Raw genomic sequence first — 21,847 nt, forward strand, 5'->3', positions numbered from 1 at the left:
TTTTATTTGAACCTGGTTCTCTGTAGGTTGCTGAGAGCCTCACCAAGTTGGTGAGGCTGGTCTCAAACCTGTGATCCTTCTGTCTCAAACCTCCCAAGTACTGAGATTACAGTTGTGTACCACCACACTCAGATCTTTATGATTGACAGCAAGAAGCCAATGATCTGGAGATGAGTCAGCGGGGGGAGAGATCCCAGAGAGACCCGAGGGAAAGGGAATGGGGCAGGGGGCTCTATGACTTCGCTTACCATTCAGAGTGCAGTAAGAAAGATCGCTGGACTCTTCTCCTGGGTCCAAAGGTAGAATTTTATCCTACATCTTTATTTTTCACACAGATTTAGCTGACTTTAGCCCTCCCTTTCATTGCCAAAGTGGTGACAAACCACACCAGTGGCTCCTTTGCACACTTATTTCCTGTCCACAGCACAGGCTTGCCGGCATCTGCAGCTGTCAGTTACTGCGGGAGCCCGTGGGTCGTCAGCACAGCAGGTTGTGGTCACTGTTAGACCACTGCTGTGATCATTTAAGAGCACCTTCCTGAGGGGAGCCTCGGCGTAATGGGCTGGATCACCCCTCTTACAGGGCGTCTAAAGAAGTGTCACATGTCTGACTAGGGTTCTTTTAACATCACTCTGGTGGCTTACTTTGAGGGTGATTTGGGGGCAAAGGTAAAAACACAGAGACAGGATCAACTTCCGGGAAGATGGCGACCGAGAAAAGCGGGGCTTAAGAGCCCCGCTAACAACAAATCTCCATTACCACAAAATCAGCGCCTTTCATAGTCAGAAAACACCATCACCAGTGAAACAAAAAATCACCAGGCTCCAGAGAGAAAGCGGACTGAGAACAGAGCCACAGAGGAGATAACCGGCCTCACGCCCGAGGACGCGGCAGACGCGGCAGCAGCGCCATACTGCCGGCGGCACCGGCGAATTCACGGGACGGCTACAGCAAGCCGAGGTGAGCCGCTGCGGAACAGCCAGGCGGGATTTCTCGGCGCAGAGGGCATCTAAAGCTCCCAGTGGCCGAGCTCAGCACACGCTGCAGGGATTCAGAGTGGAAATCAAAACCAAGAAGAAAAACACCAGCCCCACAGCCGAGGGCGTAGCAGTGGCGCCATATTGCCACCGGTGGCAGCAGCACCGAATTCAGCAAGGCCAGTACAGCTACATCTGCGTACTCAAGAACAGTGAGTCAAATTGCGGGCCACAGAGGAGAAATCCCAGTACTGTACTCCCTGGGACTTGACCCAGTGGGGGAGGGGCGGTGGCAGAGATATCACACCATAGGAGAATGTGCAACCTGGCACCCCCCACAGTCTAAAGCAGCCTCTTTCGACTCTCTGGGTCGGAGACTCTGTGATAAAACCCAGTAAAGGAGTAGTGGGGTCTGAGATACTACTGACTCGAGATCCAGAACACCTTAAGTGAAGTCATAGTGACCCAAGGGAAGAACCCAGAGAAGGCACAAACATCCGAAATCATGGGAAAGAGGAATAATACTGGAGCAATAAATGCCCACAACCCCACAACATCAGAACCTGATAAAACTGAAAATCAGAGATTTCTAGAAGATCAAATCAGGAAAATAACTGTAGAAATAATAGAGGTGCTTCGAAAAGAACTCAGAGAGAGCCAAAAAGAGATAAAGGATGCAATTAATGAAGTAAAGGCCTCAATTCAAAGCACAAACAACCGATTAGAACACATGGAGAACAGAATCTCACTCTTAGAAGATGAGCAAACCAAAAATAAACGCATAGTTTCTAATCTAGAAAAAATATCCGACAGCAGGAATCTGATATTGAAGAAATATGGGCCCATTTTAAGAGAGCTAACCTAAGAATAATTGGAATAGAGGAGGGAAAAGAAAGTGAAACCAAAGGGATCAACAATCTCTTCAAGGAAGTAATAGCAGAAAATTTTCCAAACATAGAGCAAGAGGTCGATACACAGGTCCAGGAAACTTATAGAACTCCCTTCAGACAGGATCGGAGAAGAGGATCCCCACGCCACATAATTGTCAAAATGACCAATGTGGAAGCCAAGCAGAGAATCTTAAAGGCAACAAAAGCAAAGGGCCAAGTGACATTCAGAGGCAAACTAATTAGAATCACTCCAGACTTCCCAAACCAAGTCATGAGAGCCAGAAGGGCTTGGAGTAACATATTCCAAACCCTGAAAGAAAACAACTTCCAGCCAAAAATTTCCTACCCAGCAAAACTTTCTATCAAATTAGATGGAGAAATAAGAAGCTTCCACGACAAACAGAAACTGAAGGAATTTATGTCTTCAAAACCAGCACTAGAGAAAATACTCAAAGAGATTAACTACAAAGAAGAAATAGGTAACACACACCAGAACCAGAGAAACAAGAGTTTCCATCCAACAGACAACTAAGATTGGTTATCTGTGGAGATTCATTATTTATGTTAGTCTTTTACCTATCTCTAAAGGGTATTGTTTGCCTTTATTGTTGTTAATTTCTAGGATTTCTAGTTGGAATATTAATATACCTTCAGATATAGCATTTGGAAATATTTTATCCCATTCTATTAGTAACTGTTAACTCTGTTTACATGGTCTTTGGATATACAATTTTTTTTTTATTTTTTAGGGAGTTTGTATACTCTTCTGTTGCCTGTGCCATTGAAATCATAACCAAGAAATCACTGCCAATTTCAGTGTTGTGAGGTTTAATGACCCAGATTTTCTCCTAAAAGTTTATAGTCTTAAGATTTATATTTAGGTCTATTATCTATTTTGAGTTAATATTTGTATATGGGATTAGGTAAGGGTCCAATTTTATTCTTTTCCATGTAATTATTATTTTTAACAATATTTAGTTAAAAGATTAATATTTCCACCACCAAATGTTCGTGGAAACCTTGTCAAAAATAACTTGACAATATAGGGAAGAATTTAGCTCTAGGCTTTTATTTAACTCCAATGGTTTATATATCTGCCTTTAGAATAGTACTACACTGTTTCAATTATTGTAGCTTTATATGGTTTGAAATCAGAAAATATATATCTTCTAGCTTTGTTCTTTTTCAAGATCGTTTTGGGTACCTAGAGTCCATATTCCATATTAGGATAGATTTTTTTCTGAAAAATAAATATATAAATATATGATAGTTTCACCTAAGAAATAGAAAAAAAAATATTCTCTGGTAAGAAAGAAAGCAAAAAGAAATATTGAAATGTTATCTTTAAGTCATCAAAAGCTTGGTATCAGACAAATGAAACTGTTATGTGAGATTATCATTTTTAATTTTAGATAAATTGCCATAATACTAGATGTCAACTACTAAGCCAAGCATGGGAGGGAGGGATAGGGAGAGAATGGGGTGGGGATTGGGTGGGGGCTGACTGGGAAAAGTGTGCATGTATGTCTACAAAAGTATGTATCCTACTATGATGTATGAATACAGTGCACCAATAAAATAAAAAAAAAACACAGAGACAGGACATTTGGGTTGTTTCCATTTGGGGGTTACTAGGACTAATGCTGCTGTGAATGTTAATGTACAGGGTTTTATGTACGCACACGTTGCTAGTTTTTGTGAGTTTTTCCTCGTACTTTTGTGGTCTCATCATTTTTTACATTAATATCTAATCCATCTGAGCTTGATTTTGGTATAGGTGGCCATGGCAGAATCGTGCTCTTATCTTCCCCTGAAGGATTGCTTGTAAACATTAAGAGGATATTGATCTTTTTTTTTTTTTTTTTTTTTTGGTGGTATTGGGGGTAGAACCCAGAGGCTTTCTACCTCTGGGCTACACTCCCAGACCCATTTTCTATTTTATTTAGAAACAGGGTCTCACTAAGTTGCTGAGAGCCTCACTAAGTAGCTGAGGCTGGCTTCGAACCTTGCGATCCTTCTGTCTCCGCCTCCCAAGTGCTAGGATTACAAGCTTGCGCCACCACGCCCAGCTTTAATTGATTATCTTTTAAGCAGCTAATTATAAATGTAGATTTTCTTTGCAATCATTCCACTTTGTTTACAGTATGGAAGCATGCATTAAAATAACCACAGATATTTACCACAGTCAACAGTTAAATAGGAGCTGGGCATCGGTGCGCACTCTTGTAATCCCAGTCCTCGGGAGGCTGAGACGGGAAGACCCGGGTTTGTGTCCAGCCTCGGCTACTTAGTGAGGCCCTCTGCAACTTAGTGAAACCCTTTTTCAAAATAAAGACTAACAACTAGGGCTGGGCATATAGCTTGGAGGTAGAATGCCCTTGACTTCAGTCTCCAGTACCGAAAAAAATAATAAATTGGTTAGAATAGTTTGCTTTCTTAGCATTAGGAGAAACAGCATCGTCTACTCAGTAATAATGCCCTGATGCCTGGAGAGAATTTGATGCAACGTCGGCTGCTAACATGGTGGCCAAGAGGTTCACGCTGTCACCAGCCAGACACACCATGGCCCTGCCTGCCGCTGCAGTGGGGGCAGCCAGCCCCCTCCCGCTGAGACCGGAGACTCCATGGGTCATGTATCTGACCCGCCCTTCCAAGATCTCACTGGGGTTGGAGGGCGGTGCTGAACGCGGCCTCCCCCAGCCAGCGCAGCCCAGCTGTCCGCCCTGGCAGAGGAGGGCAGCAGTTATGAGGCAGACTGGGCGGCCCAAGGTGCCAGGGGCAGGAACAGGGCACACGGCATCTCGTGGAGAGATGGCGGAAGGCGGGGACTGTGCCCGAGCCCCTGGACGCGGTCTACTTCTCGCTCAACTTCACCTAAAACACAAAATCAAAAGTAAAAAAATTAAGAATGTTAAGGCAGCAGCCTCCGCGCGTTGAATTCCAAGTGTGAGGTCCTTAGGTGCCCACGGCCCTCGGTTGCTTTATGGAGGGCCTTAGGTGCACACGGCCCTCGGCCCTCGGTTGCTCTACGGAGAACTTGCTCATGAAGCCGGCCTGTGTCAAAGCATTCCCTGGACTTCTTAACATATCCATGGACATTTGGTTGAGACTTTAGCTCTAAGTAAGAAATAAAGCATGGTACTGAACTTTTATGTGGGTGTATGTGTGTGTGGAGGTGTGGAATTGGAGGTGTTGAACTCAGGGACATTCTACCTCTGAGCTACACCCCCAGCCCTATTTTTTTTTTTTTTAAGAGTCTCATTAAGTTGCGGAAGGGCTTGCCAAATTGCTGAGGCTGACCTCAAACCTGTGGTCCTCCTGTCTCAGCCTCCCAAGTACTGGGGTTATAGGCATGCACCACCACGCACAGCTGTGGCTGAACGTTTTTATTTTTAATTAATTAGCTACTTAATAACTTATTTATTTGTGGTACTGAGAATTGAACCCGGGAGCATTCTATCTCTGAGTTATAGCCCCGGCCCTATTTTATATTATTTTATTCTTATTTTGAAGCAAGGTCTCAGAGGCCAGCCTCCGCAACTTAGTGAACTTTTAAAATTATATGTACTTTAAGTGTAACCTTGTGTTGTCTTTGGTTAATGGCATTATCAGTTATTTTTACCTTATTCTTTTTACTTTTTTCCTAGGCATACAAATGAGTTACTTTTATAATTACTCAAACTCTAATGTTAGATTAATATACTCTACCAGGTATTATAATTCTTCCTCCATGTTTTGGGTGGAATACATATTTTAGTAGTTTAACCTAAAAACATGTATTTCTCTCCTAATGAACTAGGTCTATAGAGATAAGATTAGCCACTTTTATGGATGCTCCTGGTGTTGAAAATCTTGTGAGCACCCTGATGCTGAATAAGTGCATTCTGTCAGACTTCGCCCAGTTCAATGAGGCTTTCAGAGACCCTGTAAGTACCTGCAGTGACCATGGTCACTTGACAATTTCCCACTAATTGAAATACTTTTTCTGATGAAACCAGGGATGATATTAACAAATGAGATGTTTTGATATTTTATAATAAAATGTGTCAAGATTTGGAAAGTCTATGTGGCTTGAACTAATATTTTTAGATAAATAATAAAAGATGGTACAGAAATATGCACCAGCAAAAGAGCTACTCAAAGAGCAAAAAAGACCAATGAATCTTCACATAGACGGGCATACAATGTTCATTGATGTGGTTTTCAGGTGCCACGTTGCAGCTAATCTCTAAAACACTACCACTTGTTGAGTTTTGGTCAAATATTGAAGACTATTCAAAATTATTTGAAAAGATACTTAACTACTTCTTTTTCTAATTTTATATCTTTGTGAAGATAGAATTTCTTCATATATTTCAACCATAACAATATATTGCAACAGATTGGCAGCAGGAGCAGTTATAAGAATCTAGCTGTTTTCTATTAAGCCAGATATTAAAGAAATTTATAAAAACAGGAAACAGTCCCATTCTTTAAACATTTTTGTTTTGGAATATGTAGTTATTTTTATTAAATAAATTATAGTAATATTCAAGTACTGTTATTTTTAAATAAAATAAGTTTGAATTTTTGTTTCATCAAATTAATAAAAATTAAGCCAGTCATAGTGATGCACACTTGTAATCCCTGCACTTGGGAGGCTGAGACAGGAGGATTGCACAGGTTCGAAGCCAGCCTCAGCTACTTAGTGAAGCTCTCAGCAACTTAGTGGGACCTTGTTTCCAAATAAAATATGGAAAAAAAATAGGTTTGGGAGTGTGGGCTGGTTGGGAGTGTAGAAAGCCGCTGGGTTCCATTCCCAGTACCACAAAAAAATTAATAAAAATTAACAAATTTAAAATTTTCTCTTTTAATTTCTAATACAGAAAATCGGGATAGATACTACCAAGGCCCTTTGGAGTCCTCAGTGTGTAGAGGTCCCGAGATCATAAAATTTGGGGACCACTGACGCAGAGCTAAAGAAAGCAGACCAAATAAAAAGGGGTAGGGTTTAAATTGTAGAAGTGTTCCTTATGAATCCTCCAATTCCATTTTCTCACAAGTAAAATAGAATAGCAGTGCTTACCTCATAGGTTTGGGGGGAGAGGGAATGAACACAGGACCACACTGAGCCCCAGGTCAGTGTCGATGGGTGTTGGCCGTGACCGTCATCCTTGCCGTGTGCTCGTGGTTCCTGGGTTCCTGATCACGGGCCCACACGTGACTGCTGACGGGGCATGGCAAGTGGTAACTTTTAAGGGCCTTCAAACATATGGTTATCTTTTCAGGATGGAACCCCACTGCAGGTGTTTGTAGCTGAAATTGCAGAGCAAATAGTGGGCATCGCAGCCATCAGGGATGAAATGGTAAGTCGGGAGATGCCCGGCCCCCAGTTTCCTTGATTGTGGCCTTCAGATCCATGAGTTAGCATGCAGTGCCAACCTTTCAGGTTTTCATCTGTTTCTTTAAATACTCTTCTTGGTGTGTTACAGTCTCACATAATGTAGCTCATAGTTTTTAATTATTTAATGTAAAAGCCTCCCTTCCTGAAGTACACAGTCAGCAGCAGTTCAAGCAGCTCACATCCCACTTGGTAGCCTTTCCCCTCTGTCTGTCTGTCTGTCTGTCTGTCTGTCTGTCTGTCTGTCTGTCTCTCTCTCTCTCTCTCTCTCTCTCTCTCTCATTTTTGCAGTTCAAAAGCTTTGGAATATTACGAAAAATACATGAAAACATTCTCATTCTAAAAATTCAATAACTTAGCGTGCATCCTTGCGCGCCGTGCACACACACACACACACACACACACACACACACACACACACACATCAGTGCTGTATTCAAAGAATTACTCTTGTTGTTAGCTGTTTATTCTTTCCAGCATGCATCCTTGTACTTAATTGCATGCATTTTATATTTTCCCCAGTGCACAGTCAGTAATTCCAAAGCGTTATGGCTGGGCCTCCCAGCCTTTCCCTACGACCTGAAGTGCTGCCGTTACATTTAGTAGCTTTCCTTGTACCTGCGCCCACAATTAGTCTCTGTTCTGTTCCGTGGCTTAGTTGTTGATGCCTGACTGCATTATCATGTTCTTTGAGAGCTCTTAGGAGAATCCTCTCTCATTTGTCATCATTTTCTAAATTTTCTTAATTATTCTTGGATGTTTCAGGCACTTCCAGGTCAATGCTGTGCCTGTATAGAACCTGTAGAATGATCTAGACAAAATGACCATTATTAAAATATTGAGACTTACTGTCTGGGAACATGGTTCCTGTGCTGTCCAACTGTTTGGAGTCTTCAAAAGAATCTCCTGACTTTTTTCATAATGCTTTGTGCCAGGGCTACGGTTTGGAAATGGTTTAAACGTGTCCCCCACAGATCCACGCTTTGGAGGCTGGTCCTGGTGTGACAGTGTCAAGAAGTGGTGGGCCCTCTCTCTTATAGGTGGGACCTAGTCGAAAGTTGATAGGTCACTGGGAGAACTGCCCTCAAAAGAGAGTAAGAAGTCCTTGGGGACCGCAGTTTTCATGAGAGTCAGTTGTTAGAAAGAGAGGGAAGGGGCAGGCTCCTTCCCTTCTTGCCTTGCAGTTGAAGTTTTATTACTGTTCTGAAACTTTATTTTTAGTCACTTAATGTGAATTTCCTTTATACTTATTTATTGTGCCTTTTTTCCCCGGAAGTATATAATCGTTCTCTCTTGCACAGATCCACACCTCAATGCCATCTGCCCTTAGGTCCTCACTAGAGGTTGAACCAGTGGGGCCATCTGATCTTGAACTTTCAGCCTCCAAACCTCTGAGCTAAATAAACCTCCTGTCTCTATAAGGCACCCGACCTCAGGTATCTTATTATAGCTATAGAAAAGGAACTAATTCAGCCAGGTACTTTGTCTGTCTGTCCTGCACACCCACTCTTCATCCTTTCCTATCCTGTTCGGTCTTTGGGGGCAAAGGTCATAATGCTGTGCCCTTTGACAGGAGGAGGGGAGGGGAGGGCAGCGAGGTCGGGACGCCTGCAAGTGGCTGGCATGCCCACCAAATGCCCCGACCTTCCCAAGGGGGCCTCTTCTCCAGGACGCTGTCTTCCTGAGTCCCGTAACCAGTCCTCCTCGTGCCACCCACGTGGACTGGTAATAGCTTGCAGTTGCTACTGCGCTGTCCTTCCTAATTTCCCTGCATCCCACTCCATCCCTGCAGATATCCCCTTTGTTAAACCTGCCTTCAATTATCCTAATTTGAATGGGCCATCTGTTTCCTGCTGAGACCCTGCCTGGTACAGTCCTGAACACTTATGATTTATATGTTTTATGATTGTTTTGCTATTGTAAATAGTTGTTGTTGTTGTTGTTGTTGTTATTATTATTATTATTATTATTATTTTGTGTGGTACTGGGGTTCCTGGAAACCCTTCTACTTCTGGGCTACACTCCCAGACCTATTTTATACTTTTTTTTAATGGAAACAGGGTCTCTTAAGCCGGCGCGGCTGGCTTCGAACCTGCACGATCCTCATGTCTCCACCTCCCAAGTGCAGGGATTACAAGCGTGCGCCACCACGCCCAGCTAAATAGCTGTTTTTTTTGTTTGTTTTTTTTTTTTTTACTGCATGGTCTAAATGTTTATCTTGGTATATGGGAAAACTACTATTTTTTTGTATTTTGGTCATGTATCCTTTGAAAGTTTCTTACTAGCTCTGAGTTTTAAAATCGATTCTCTTTACTGGAACACCATCACTCCCAACGTATTCCATTGGTGAGAACAGTGAGGAAGCACAGGGGGCATGCTCAGATTTAAAGGATGAAGGGGGAGCCGCCTCGTGTGTGTGTGTGTGTGGGGGGGAGACAGACAGACAGACAGACAGGCACTGGGGGTGGAACCAGAGGCCTTCTAATTCTGGGCTACATCCCCAGACCTATTTTTTTTTTTTTAATTTGGAAATGGTCTCACTAGGTTGCTAAGCACCTCACTGAGTTTCTGAGTCTGGCTTGGAACCTGTGATCCTCCTGTCTCAGGTTCCCAAGGACTGGGATTACAAGCGTGCGCCCCCACACCCAGCTCCTTTAATGCATCGTGTTAGATTTCCAATGCTATGACAAAATGCCTGAGAGAGTCACCTTCAAGGAAGAACCGTCTGCCGCAGATCAGGTTTCAGAGTTTGTAGTCATGGTCACTGGGCGCCACTGTTTCCGGGCTTGGGGTGAGACAGAGCATCATGGTGGATAATCATGGCAGAGGATGCTTGGTGGAGCAGAGCTGCTCACTTGGGCAGCCGAGAGGCGGGGGCCAGCGTGTGTGTGTGTGTGTGTGTGTGTGTGTGTGTGTGTGTGTGTGTGTGTTGTGTGCAGGAGGCTGGAGACAAAGTGTCCCCTTTAAAGGCACACCCCCAGTAGCCTGCTTCCTCCAACTCAGTCCCACCTCCTGAGGTTTCCAACGCTTCCCAGGAGCACCACCAGCTGTGGAGTGAGCCACTCACACATGAGCCCTGAGGGACAGACCACATCCACGCCATGGCGTGTCATACACGATGCTCTGTCTTGTTTCTCTTTTATATTGAATGCACCTCTTCTTTCAGAGAGGGTAGTAGGTCATTAGGTCTCCGAGTCTCCCAAATACAAGAAGTTTTCTTTTTGTTTTCACACTTGAATGTTCGTTTGGCTGTGTGTAAAATCATCATCACAATGCTGAAGTTGGCACTTTCATTTTCTTTTAGTATTCAGCATCACTAGTAAAATTAATCTGATGGCAAGAGAATTTTTTATCTTCTATAAACAAATGTGTGTTTGAGCTCTTTCTTGAGAATTAGATTTTTCTTTTATACCAGAAATTCTGAGATTTTATCAGTAAGCATCTTATACCTCTTTGGGGAAAATTTTTCTTTTATCATTTCATTAATTTTTCCATTTTCTCCATCCTCCTCTTCTTCAGTTCCTTTTTAGGAGAATGTTAGATCTTTTGAATTAATCCTTCAATGTCCCTTGGCATACTGATAAGTGATAAATAGGTAGGCAGATATCTTATATTTCTTATCATTTAAAAAGAGTTCCTTGATTTTATCTTCTGAATCCCCAACTCGGGTCTCGTTTATTCTATTACCCAAGTCTTCTGGCGGAATTTTTATTTCAGAGTTGAGATATTTAGCTTCAGTATGAACTTGTTTGTTGTGTTAGATGCACACTCCTTTTCGGTGCCTCTGAGGACAGTGTGAGGACCGCCTGAGGACTCGCTCCTGGCTCCGAACCCTCTGCTTCCTGTCACACGTCAGTCCTCCTCCCTGACCTCTGCATCAGTCGGTTCTCCCCAGATGTCGGCCTATGTCCTGAACGGAAGACATCACTGTCCGCATGGGTGGCTGGCATGGGTCTGGCTGGCGGCTGTGCGCATGCGTTCTCGGTCGCCTCTCTCCTGTCCCTGGCTGGACGCCTGTCTCCTGTCCCCTCCATCTGATTGGGAGGGGGACCGCCATTGTCTGGCCCCTCTTGTGCTGGCAGGGTCCCCGAATGTCCCAGGGTAGGAAAGTTTAACCCGCAGGTAGAATTTCCTTCCGAGGTAAAATCGTCTTACACTTCTGCACCCCCTCCTCATCGTTCCCTCATTATTTCAAAAAATAAATTTTGTTTTGTTATTTTAAGTGACTTGGGCCGGGAGGAAAATTAGATGCACGCGGCCCATCTGCTGTTCTGAGACAATAACCTCTGTTGGCTTTTGCTTCTCAGTGATTTTTCAGCCTTACACTTATTTTTCATTTTATTTTATAACGAGAGATGTCTCCTTGGTAATTAAAGAAAGTTCTCATCACACCGAGCCCATTAGAGGGTCAGTGCAGATGGAAGGTTGCCGGCTTGCCCTGGGGTGCCACGCCGGCCTGGCACCTCCGCCCCACTCCTTCCGTGCTTTGTGGCAGAAACTGGCAGACAAGAGACCCGGAGGGTCTTGGCCACGGTCTTCACCGTTTTCATAAATCTGCTAGTAGCAGCTTTGCTGATCACAGAATAAATCACGTCTCTTACGCTCTCCAGCTTTCTTTCCTCGAAAGCCTGCGGCTCAAAACAAAATCTCCAGGGGAAAACCAAGGAACTCTAAGCCGACTTCCCCTCCGCCTTGGACTCGGTCTTTCCTGCGTGCCAGGTGTAGTGACTGTGTCTGCTTCTGCGTTCAGCAGGGGAACGCAGAGTCTCGCAGGCCTCTCTCTTCAAGAGCTAGGCCTCCTTTGTGGCAGAGCCCTGGGGAGGGGAGGGGAGGGCTCCTCCCAGCGAGCACGGCCGGGGAGAGGCACAGTGAGAACAGTTAGCAGGGTGAGTCCTGGTCCCAGCGCAGGGCGAGGAGGCACAGGGCGAGCCCAGAAGCCAGCCCGTGCCGTCAGCAGCAGGTGCCCAGTATTCCCATTCCCGTGTAAGTGTTCAAGAGTCCTTTAATTTACCTTTCACTCTGGACCCGTTATGCCTCAGGCAAAGAGAAAGTTTAAGGAGTGCTTGCTGAGGTCCAATCTCACGTCCAGCCCACGTCCAAAGGGTGTGACTTTGGGGGACACGTCTCCCTACCTGACGGGGGCTAGTCATACCCAGACAGGGCCAGGGGTGTTGGCTCCACTCCTGACTTGCTCAGCTGCTCCTGGCCGCTCAGTGGGGAGGGGCTGCTCTCTTGCCTCCAGGCCAGAGAGCGGCTCAGGAATCTCGGCGCAGACAGCAGCCAGACTCAAAATAGTGAGGCCGGCCGCCAGAGACAAGTCCTCGTCACTAGCAATGTCCAGAAAACATCACTTCTAAGGCCAGACAATGAATGAAAATGGGTGGCAAAAATGGGAGGGAAAAAAACCACATTTCTTTTATTTTTTAAATTTCTTTGGTACCAGGGATTGAACCCCGGGGCTTTCTATCTCCCAGCCACACCTCCTCCCCTTTTCAGTTTTTATTTTGAAGCAGGGTCTCACTCAGTTGCTGAAGGTCCTACTAAATTTCTTAGCCTCAAACCTGTAATCCCCCAGTTTCAGCCTCCCTAGTACTGGGTGGGATTGTAGGCAAAAGCTACCTTAGCCAGAAAAAACAAAACAAAATACATTTAATACTTTTGAAAACACATTACTATTGTTCCTAAGTGTTAGGATGGGTGTGTGTGTGTGTGTGTGTGTGTGAGAGAGAGAGAGAGAGAGAGAGAGAGAGAGAGAGAGAGAGAGAGAGAGAGAGAGAGAGAGAGAGAGAGAGAGAGAGAGAGAGAGTGAGATTGGGAATTGAACCCAGGAGCAATGTACCTCCAAGCTACACCCGTCTTTTTATTTTTAATACTTTTATTGGTGCAGTATAGTCTCACATCATTATGTAGTTTATGTAATAGGGACACATGTGCACACAGCACTTGGTAGGCCTTCCCTTGGCTCCCTCTCCACTTTCCCCTTATTTTTATTTTTATGTTTTAAAACAGTGTCGCACAGCGGGGTGTGGTGGCGCACGCTTGTAATCCCAGCCTCCGGGAGGCTGAGACAGGAGGATTGCGGTTCATGGCCAGCCTCAGCTACTTAGTGAGGCCCTTTGCAACTCAGTGAGACCCTGTTTCAAAATAAAGAATAAAAAGTAGGGCTGGAGCTTAGCTCGGAGGTAGAATGTCCCTGGGTTCCAACTCCAGTACTGCCAAAAATAAATAAATAAATAAATAAATAAATAAATAAATAAATAAATAAAAACAGTGTCACACTAGGTTGGTAGAGTCTTGTAAGTGTCTGAGGCTGGTCTTGAACCTGCGATCCTCCTGTCTCAGCCTCCCAAGTACTGGGAGTACAAATGTGTGCCACCATAATTCTCGGTGACTGCTTCTCACACATGCCTGCCACTGGAGACACGGTCTCTCTGCCTCCTCCTAGGACATAGAGTACATACGGTCGCACTACAACATCGAGGACTTCATCTACTTCAGTCACCACCAGAGGGAGGAGCACGGCCACCTGTGTCACTTCGCCCTGAACCCCATTTTCCGACACTACACCAAGTTTTTCCTGAAGGAGATCTTTCGCTTGGGCCACAAGTCCTGCCTCTACTACCCGGTCTACCCACAGTCCCGGGACGGCAAGGTGAGAGAGAGCGCTGGCCGGCTTTCCCAGCCGTGTTCACGGGCCCTGCCCTGGGTGGGTTTTGACCATAACATGAGTTTGAATTTTAGATCAGGGTCTCAATTGCCAATGGCCGTATGGAATCTGGCCCTTTTTCTTGCACTACAGTGAGTGGGTTTGAATTCCTGGAATACTCTCAACCAACATCATTAGTAGAACAATTTGTTGGTTTTCTGTGTTGACCAACAGAGACCGAAACTATGCAAAAATACTCTTGAGACATGACAGTCAGACTCGTCTTATGGTGCGTTAGTGCCGTGCCAAACAGCTCCTATCATGTTCCTCTAAGCAGAGAATATTTCAGTAATGCGTGGGTAGAATAAATTAGTGCTATCTAAGATTGGGGTTTGGTCCACGACATTGCAGGTCAATCTCATAACCACCTCCGTAACAGTAACGGATTAAAAAGTAGAGATGTACGACCCTCTTCTAACCCTTACAGAACGCATGCCTCTGTGGCGCCATCTGATACTCGTGACACATCCACAGAGGACTGCCTCATAGCAAACACAGCCCCGGGGTGTGTGCGTAGGTAGCTGTTGCACAACGAAGCCATCTTACCTCCGTATCCTGCACTGTTCAGCTGCCGAGAGCAAACATTTTACCACGAAGGCAGAAGTGTTTGCCTTGCTCAAAGCTGTACCCCCCAGTGCCTGGAAGCCACACACATGTGCACACACATGCGCACACGCCCATGTACAGTGTCCAGGTGGTTCCTCAGGCGGATTCCCAGGGGGCTGTTGGTCCCCAGGCACGGGCAGCAGCGGTCCTCAGCTCGACAGGGACTCGGAGGCGCCGGGTTTGCGCCACCTGCCTGGTAGAAGTCCTCCCTTTAGATCTCCTCTGTGACCTCGACCTTCCTGTGTTCTGCCCAGCGTCCACGACCTTGTCGCCCCCCTTAATCTCCACCAGGGACTGGGTGGGGTTCACGGTGATCTTGTGTATCAAGCGGCTTACTGAGCTAAGGTGTGTCGCACGTGCGCACAGCAGCAGCTGTGCCGGGGCATCTCATTGAGCAGAAGATGCTGAAGAAGTAAAGGCAAATGGAAAAGGGAGAAGAAAACCCAGGCGAAAGAGTTTCAGTGAGATGTCGACTCTGCGGCAGTGACTTTGTTTTCTATCAAAAAGAAGCAGAATAGAAATGTGATGACCCGGAACTTGAACTTAATAAAACCAGAAGGATCGCCGGGCGTGGTGGCGCACGCTTGTAATCCCTGCGCTTGGGAGGCTGAGACAGGAGGATCGCACAGGTTGGAAGCCAGCCTCAACTGGCTTAAGAGACCCTGTTTCCAAATAAAATATAAAATAGGTCTGGGAGTGTAGCCCGGAGGTAGAAGGCCCCTGGGCTTCATCACCAGTACCACCAAAAAAACAAACAACAACAACAACAACAACAAAAAAAAACCCAGAAAGATTCGATTTTGCTGGAAAATCCTGGTCCTGCACAGTTTCCTTTTACTTTACACTTGACCCAACATCAATTGTGTGACCTTCAGGATGGGACGTTCCATTCTTAGTTTTTATTCATGATACTGCCTGGATGTGCTCAGTTGGAGAAAGCCCTTTTGCATCCATAATAAAAGTAATGTTTTGAGCCAGGCGTGGTGGCGCACGCTTGTCATCCCACCATCTGGGAGGCTGAGACAGGAGGATCACGGTTTGTGGACAACCTCAGCTACTTAGTGAGGCCCTCTGCAACTCAGTGAGACCCTGTTTCAAAATAAAGAATAAAAACTAGGGCAGGGGGTGTAGCTCGGAGATAGAATGCCCCTGGGCTCCATCCCCAGTACCACAATAAGTAAGTAAGTAAGTAAATAAATAAATAATGTCTGGGGCATCTTGCTGACTTTTGATCTATTTACCAGAATGGTAGGGAATTAGAATATGCTGGGCACTGCTATACATCAGTGGTAGAGACTCTTGGACACAAGTCTCCTCTCTGTCTGCATCTAAAAGAAGCACCAAATCCTCAGTTGAACGCAGCACAGTTGAGCTTTTAAGCTTAAACACGAGAAAGGTTTTCTCCAAAACCCTCTGCAAGAGTGTGGGTCGAGAGGCACCCGTGGGTGTAAAACTCAAGCTCTTAGTGTTGGAATAGCAAATAAGTGATATGTAAGCCATTTCGTTTACTAAGCTCCATCTGCATTCAGAATAAAAAGATAAGCCGGGCGTGGTGGCGCACGCTTGTAATCCCCGCGCTTGGGAGGTGGAGACAGGAGGATCGCGCAGGTTCGAAGCCAGCTGTGCTGGCCTAAGAGACCCTGTTTCTAAAAATATATAAAAATAGGTCTGAGAGTGTAGCCCGGAGGTAGAAGGGCTTCCAGGAACCCCAGTACCACCAAAAAAAGAAGGAGAAGGAGAAGGAGAAGAAAGAAGGAGGAGGAGGAGGAGGAGGAAGAGGAAGAGGAGGAGGAGGAGGAGGAGGAGGAAAGCTACATGTACACTGCTGCTTTCCTCACTGTCCCTCATGAGTGCACTAGCCAACCAAACGCTTGGGCTTCATGGCTGGACTCTCACGCTTCCAATGGTTACTGTCCCCTGAGTTGGTTTCACCAAAATTCTCAAGATTTCATAACTGTGGGACGAACAAAAATCGTCCTTTTTCATTCTCCCGGCCAAGGTTTAAAAACTAGCAAAAGTTAATATTTAAAGCATTGTCCTAAAACACTGTCACAGTCCATTTCAATTAGCCTAAATCATGTTTGAAATCTAGTATAAGTCAAAACAGTGTCCACTCCCCCTTCCGGCCCCCACTCCTCAGCCTCATCTTTTTGTTCTAAAACACTGATTTCTTTCACCAAAGGTCCCGCTGATGTCACGGGAGGGACCGTCACAAGCAGGAGGGTTTTGCTTGTTTGCTGCGTCGCCCCTCGCCCACATCTGTATCTGTGTGTCTTCTTAAAGCGGCCTGTGCCAGACGCACAAAGGTTAACAGGACGCAGATAACACAGCTTAATGGGGTCAGATCCCGCTGATTCATTATCACTATGGAGAAGAATAATCCTCCCGGGGAAAATACTTGTACTGAGAAATCCCATAAACCAAACCACTTGTTTATCTGTCATTCCCACAGAGATAGTAATGTAATTACTTTCGTAATTATCTTCATTAGTGTCAGGCATTATCTACAATTCATTCCTCTGCTCGAAGAGTATGTTTGTTTATTTGCTGATTTTCCCCCCTCTCCGACTTGGCCGAGGGAAGGGTTTTGTATTTGTGAAGCTGTGCGCAGACATCTGCGCTGCGCCCCTCTGACATTCTCTCCTCTAAAATATAGATTGCTGTCTTTCAGTTCCAGCACCCCCACGCCCACTCCCTGACATCTGCCCTTCATTACTTGGTTCCCGTGCGGCCACGACGACAGATTGTCTATCCTCTGGAAAAGCTTGGCATAAACGCTCCATCAAAGGCGGTCTCCAAGGATCCGGTGGGTAGCCGGGCGGCAGGCAGGGAGGCGCGGTGCCAGCTCCCGCAGGCTTGGCAGATGGGGGGCAGCCCTGTGTTCACGGGAGCAGGCTGCTTCTTAATTACAGGGAACCTGGCGCTCATACCCTTACAGGCAGCGCCCTACGAAGGCTCCCACAGCCCCATCCCCAGTGGTTATTTCCCGGGAAGCCTGAGACAGTGGCCACAGCAGGGATGCCCACGTGCTGCGGGGTCCCGGGACAGGCGGCCGAGAGCCACCCTCCTGGCATATTTTCATTTTCTTTCTCCTTCCTCAAACCAGAGCCCCTCTTTGCAGCTATGTTCTGCTCTCAAGGCATTAAGTGGTCTTGGCTGCTAGGGCGCCGCCGATGGAGGAAACAGAGCGGGCTGGTGGCCATGTCTGGGTCTTCCCAGGGTTTTAGACTTCTCTGCGGGGCATGAGGGTGATTGACAGGAGCACATCGGCTGCCCTGGGGTGCCGAGAGTGACCTTGAATGGCCCCGGGGTCATTCTGAGTGGAGATGACCTCAGGCACAGACACACGGCCATTTTGAGTGACTTCGCTGGAAAAGGCCACAGCGGCGAGTGAGCAGCACGCGGCCTGTGGCTTGGTAGCCGCTTCCACTTAGAAAGTTAAGGAAAAATAAGTCCTTTCTGGGCTCAGATTTGTCCCTTTGTGAAAGAGAAAAAGGAAAGTAAAGGTGTAAACACCTGGAGCATTCTGCCGGGAGCTGCTGCTCAGAGCTGGTTACCTCGCCACCCAGGCAAACACCAGGGCCGGGCCCAGGGCCTTCCGCCCCACGCCCCTCCAGAGCAGCCCCTTCCTCCTCGGGGCTGCCAGGCCCTAGCTGCTCTGCGCACTTGGAACGTCTTAAAAATTAATTTACACTTATGTCCTGAACAGTTGTTTTTATTTGAGAATGAAACAAATGACCATTCTTTTTTTCCCTAACATTTTATGGAAAATGGTAAGCAGATCCATAGATAGACTCATAGAAGCAGGGCTTCTCAGTCTGTCCACAGATTCCTTATAGTTTTGAAAGTATAATCCTTCATAGAATGACAGTTTTGTTCAAAGTGAATTCCTGGAGAAATGAGATTTTAAAAAGTGTCAAAGACAGAAAAAATGAAGCCTGATCATCTTACTATTAGGGTTCACAGACCCTAATAATAATTTTATAATTATTTTATTATTAATGATTACCTAATAATAATCTTCTTATTAGGGTTCACAGACATAAAATTACTCCATCAAATTGCTATAAAAGCCGGGCATGGTGGCACACACTTGTAATCTCAGTACTTAGGAGGCTGAGACAGGAAGACTGAAGGTTCGAGGACGGCCTCTACAAGTAGTGAGACTCAGCAACTAGTGAGATCCTGTTTCAAAATAAAAATGAAATAGGGCTACCAGTGTAGCTCAGAGGTAGAATGCCCTCGAGTTCCATCCCTAGTACCACCAAAACAACAACAATAATAATAATGGCTTCTGAATGCTTCTCTCGTCTTCAAAAGCTAGTAATAGTTAGTGCCCGGGCACATGTCCCTCGCCACCCCTTGTAGAGCACTAAAACTCAGCCCCTGGCAGCGATGACTGCTTACTTGGAGCCAAATCGGGATCTTCTATCTCCCACCCACCCCCTCTTCCTCGTACATCACTTTGGAGAAAGCCCCAGGTGCCTGTCATTATATCCATAGGTCCCGACATGTTCTTGGTAGCAGGGTCCACCACGGGAGAGGCGAGACCCGTGAGCGCCCAGCTGGAGGACCAAGTGTCCTGCCTCCATGTGGCTGCCTCCGGAATGGGAGCCCGCTCACAGGGCTGACACAAAGACGGAACCTTGGGGTCAGAGAGGGTGTCCACGTGTGTGCACCCGTCACTGCACAGCGGCCCGGGGTCACGTGGACCCAGGGAGAAGGGGCTGGGAGTAAAAGTCACGTGGTCCCCCAGTTAGACTGCTTTGCGGCTTCTGTATCAGGTGGGGGCAGGGGAGGCAAGAGATGGCGTCCTCTCGGAGCCGTTGCTGAGATACCTCTAAGCATGGAGACCAGAGGCACGGGCGGAGAAGCCCTCGGGCGCAGTGGCTGGTGGCCCTGTGCATCGAGCCAGCCTGTAGGGTCTTGCGCGGGGGAGAGGCGCGGAGTCGTCGCGTGGCCCCAACCAGGCCCTTCTGAGCACATTTTCCTGATCCCCTCCTGCCCCATCTGCACCGCCCCTGGGAATGTCCAGAGTCAGACCACCGGATGTGAGCTGGAGCTGCAGGTGGGGAGGAAGCCAGGGAAAACATTTTGCTTCATAAACGTGATCCTGTCACTCCTTCCCAGGTTGCTACGATTTGGAATCACTGCTCACGTTTAATAGCCGTTTCCTTGGTCATCTCAGTCTGCTGTACGCCCAGCCCCCTTCCCAGGGCCCCAGCGTGTTTTAGAACGTAGCAGAGATGGATTGTTTGAACCTGTGGTCTGGGCAGACAGCCACCGAACGGATGGGCGGAAAAATAAGAACACGGATGTTTCCTTGCTTATACTGGGCTGCTGCGTTTATTGACTGGTGAATTCTGACTGTTTAAGGAACACTTAATCCCAGCCAGGCGCGGTGGCACACACTTGTAATCCCAGCATTTAGGAGGCTGAGACAGGGGGATCGCGGTTCGGGGCCAGCCTCAGCTACTTAGTGAGGCCCTTTGCAACGCAGTGAGACCCTGTTTCAAAATAAAGAATAAAAAATAGGGCTGGGGCTGTAGCTCAAGGTAGAATGCCCCCGAATGCCCCCGGGTTCCATCTCCAGTATTGCAAAAAAAAAAAAAAAAAAAAAAAAAAAGACACACTTTATCTAACAACCTATACTCAACATAAGGTTTTCCCGAAGATTACTATTTAGCACAGGACTGGAAATGTAGCGAGGTGGTAGACTGCACGCTGAGCAGGCACAAGACCCTGGGTTTGGTCCCTAGCTCTGCAAAAAGAAAAATAGGGCATAGGGCGGGGGTGAGAACAGAATTAAAAAAAATACAAAGTGTGGGGTGAGGGACGTGGCTGAGCGGTAGAGCACTCGCCCGCCGTGGGCAAGACCTGGGTTCAGTTCCCAACACTGCAAAACAAACCTCAAAAAGACTTAGGGACAATTTTGGAATCTTTAAAGTTCTATCAAAGGGTTGTCAATAATATAGATTGGGCCTGAATGTTCAAAAGTTAAAATGTTAAATTGTTATTATTCGAAGTTACTTTAAAAAAAAAAAAACATTTTAGGTGGCTTTAGTGTTTCAGAGCTATTTGTGAAACAAATTAGCCAAATCGAACTTTTGGGGAAGAGGGAGGTCTGTAGAGAATCAGACACTGTGTTCTCAGCGAGCAGTGTCAGCAGGTGTGCCGGCCTGCGTGGCGAGCAGCGGTTACTAACTGAATCCCCTTCCCTCGAGTGCCCACCTCTGCTCCCCCTGCGCCGCGCTTCATATGGGACCATTAGCTCCTCCGCCACATCCGTATCATCGCTCCCTGGCCTTCCATACCTTTTATCCTATTTAAAGCATCTTAGAGTGGCCATCCATCCGCTCCCGTGTTCACCTAGGACGCCACTCTTCAAGGGAACAGATCACGCCGGGCGTGAGTAATGGGCCAGAGAGCGTTTCATCTCGGCAGGTTGCCAATTTGAATCTGGCACAGGCCGGCAGTGATGGGAATTCATCACCGCACGGAAGGCCAGCGTGCCCTCCCTCCACGCCCGAGGCCCCGTGGCCTCTGCCTGGTGTGGACAGGTGTCCTCGCCACGGCACTTTCCTATCGTGTCTATTAATTGATGGCCGCCCCTGGCAGGGAAAGGACCCAGAAACGCTGATGATTTTCATTGCACAGGACAGAAGACAGCCCCAGAGATTCATAATGATATCTCCACAGTCAGCCAGTGTGAATTTGCAGTGGCAGAGAGAGAGGGGGGGGGGAGAGGGAGAGAGGAAGAGAGGGAGAGCGGGAGAGAGAGAGAGAGAGAGAGAGAGAGAGAGAGAGAGAGAGAGAGAGAGAGCACGCCAGCTTTTTCCTGATCCAGACAGCGTGCGCGAGCCATCTTGGCCGTGGCTTTACATCCCGAGTCCCTGTCCTGGCGTGGTGGTTCACCTGCATGAGCACCTGCTCAGAGGGGCGCTCAGGACTTGACTTGGCTCTGCTCTGCTGTGGCCATGCTGATTAGACCCTGGGGCAAGTTGCTCTGCTCTGTCTTTGGGGCTGGGGCTGCAGGCCCAGGGTTTTTTGTTTTTGTTTTTGTTTTTTGCCTGCCTCCTGCGGGGACTCAGAGCTGATAATGACCGATTCCTGGAGGAGCGGCCAGGGCCAGTCTAGTTTCAGTATTGATGGGGGTAAAAGTGGGGGCCAGAGCCCGGATTCTGGAGGGAGCGCCAACAGTGGGATCTAACTCCTGTCTGCAGAATTTCTGGGGAGAAAAAGTATTTGTGAGCCGGGTGTGGTGGCCCATGCTTGTAATCCCAGCATT

At 46.8% G+C, this 21,847-nt stretch overlaps 1 protein-coding gene across 1 annotated transcript in view; it reads left to right on the top strand.

Annotated features, from left to right (window-relative positions):
* The window catches only part of CFAP61 (cilia and flagella associated protein 61), a gene marked incomplete at both ends in the record, with an annotated part of 217,726 nt that overhangs the window by 67,907 nt on the left and 127,972 nt on the right, over window positions 1–21,847 (top strand). Inside the window, 4 exons of the mRNA XM_080716442.1 lie at window positions 5,667–5,793; window positions 7,135–7,212; window positions 13,693–13,899; window positions 17,231–17,365. Of these exons, the coding sequence (XP_080572568.1) occupies window positions 5,667–5,793; window positions 7,135–7,212; window positions 13,693–13,899; window positions 17,231–17,365 (547 nt within the window). The remainder of the gene's footprint in view (window positions 1–5,666; window positions 5,794–7,134; window positions 7,213–13,692; window positions 13,900–17,230; window positions 17,366–21,847) is intronic.

The sequence above is a fragment of the Muscardinus avellanarius genome (assembly GCF_963383645.1).
Source record: "Muscardinus avellanarius genome assembly, chromosome: 19".
NCBI classification, from domain to species: Eukaryota; Metazoa; Chordata; class Mammalia; order Rodentia; family Gliridae; genus Muscardinus; species Muscardinus avellanarius.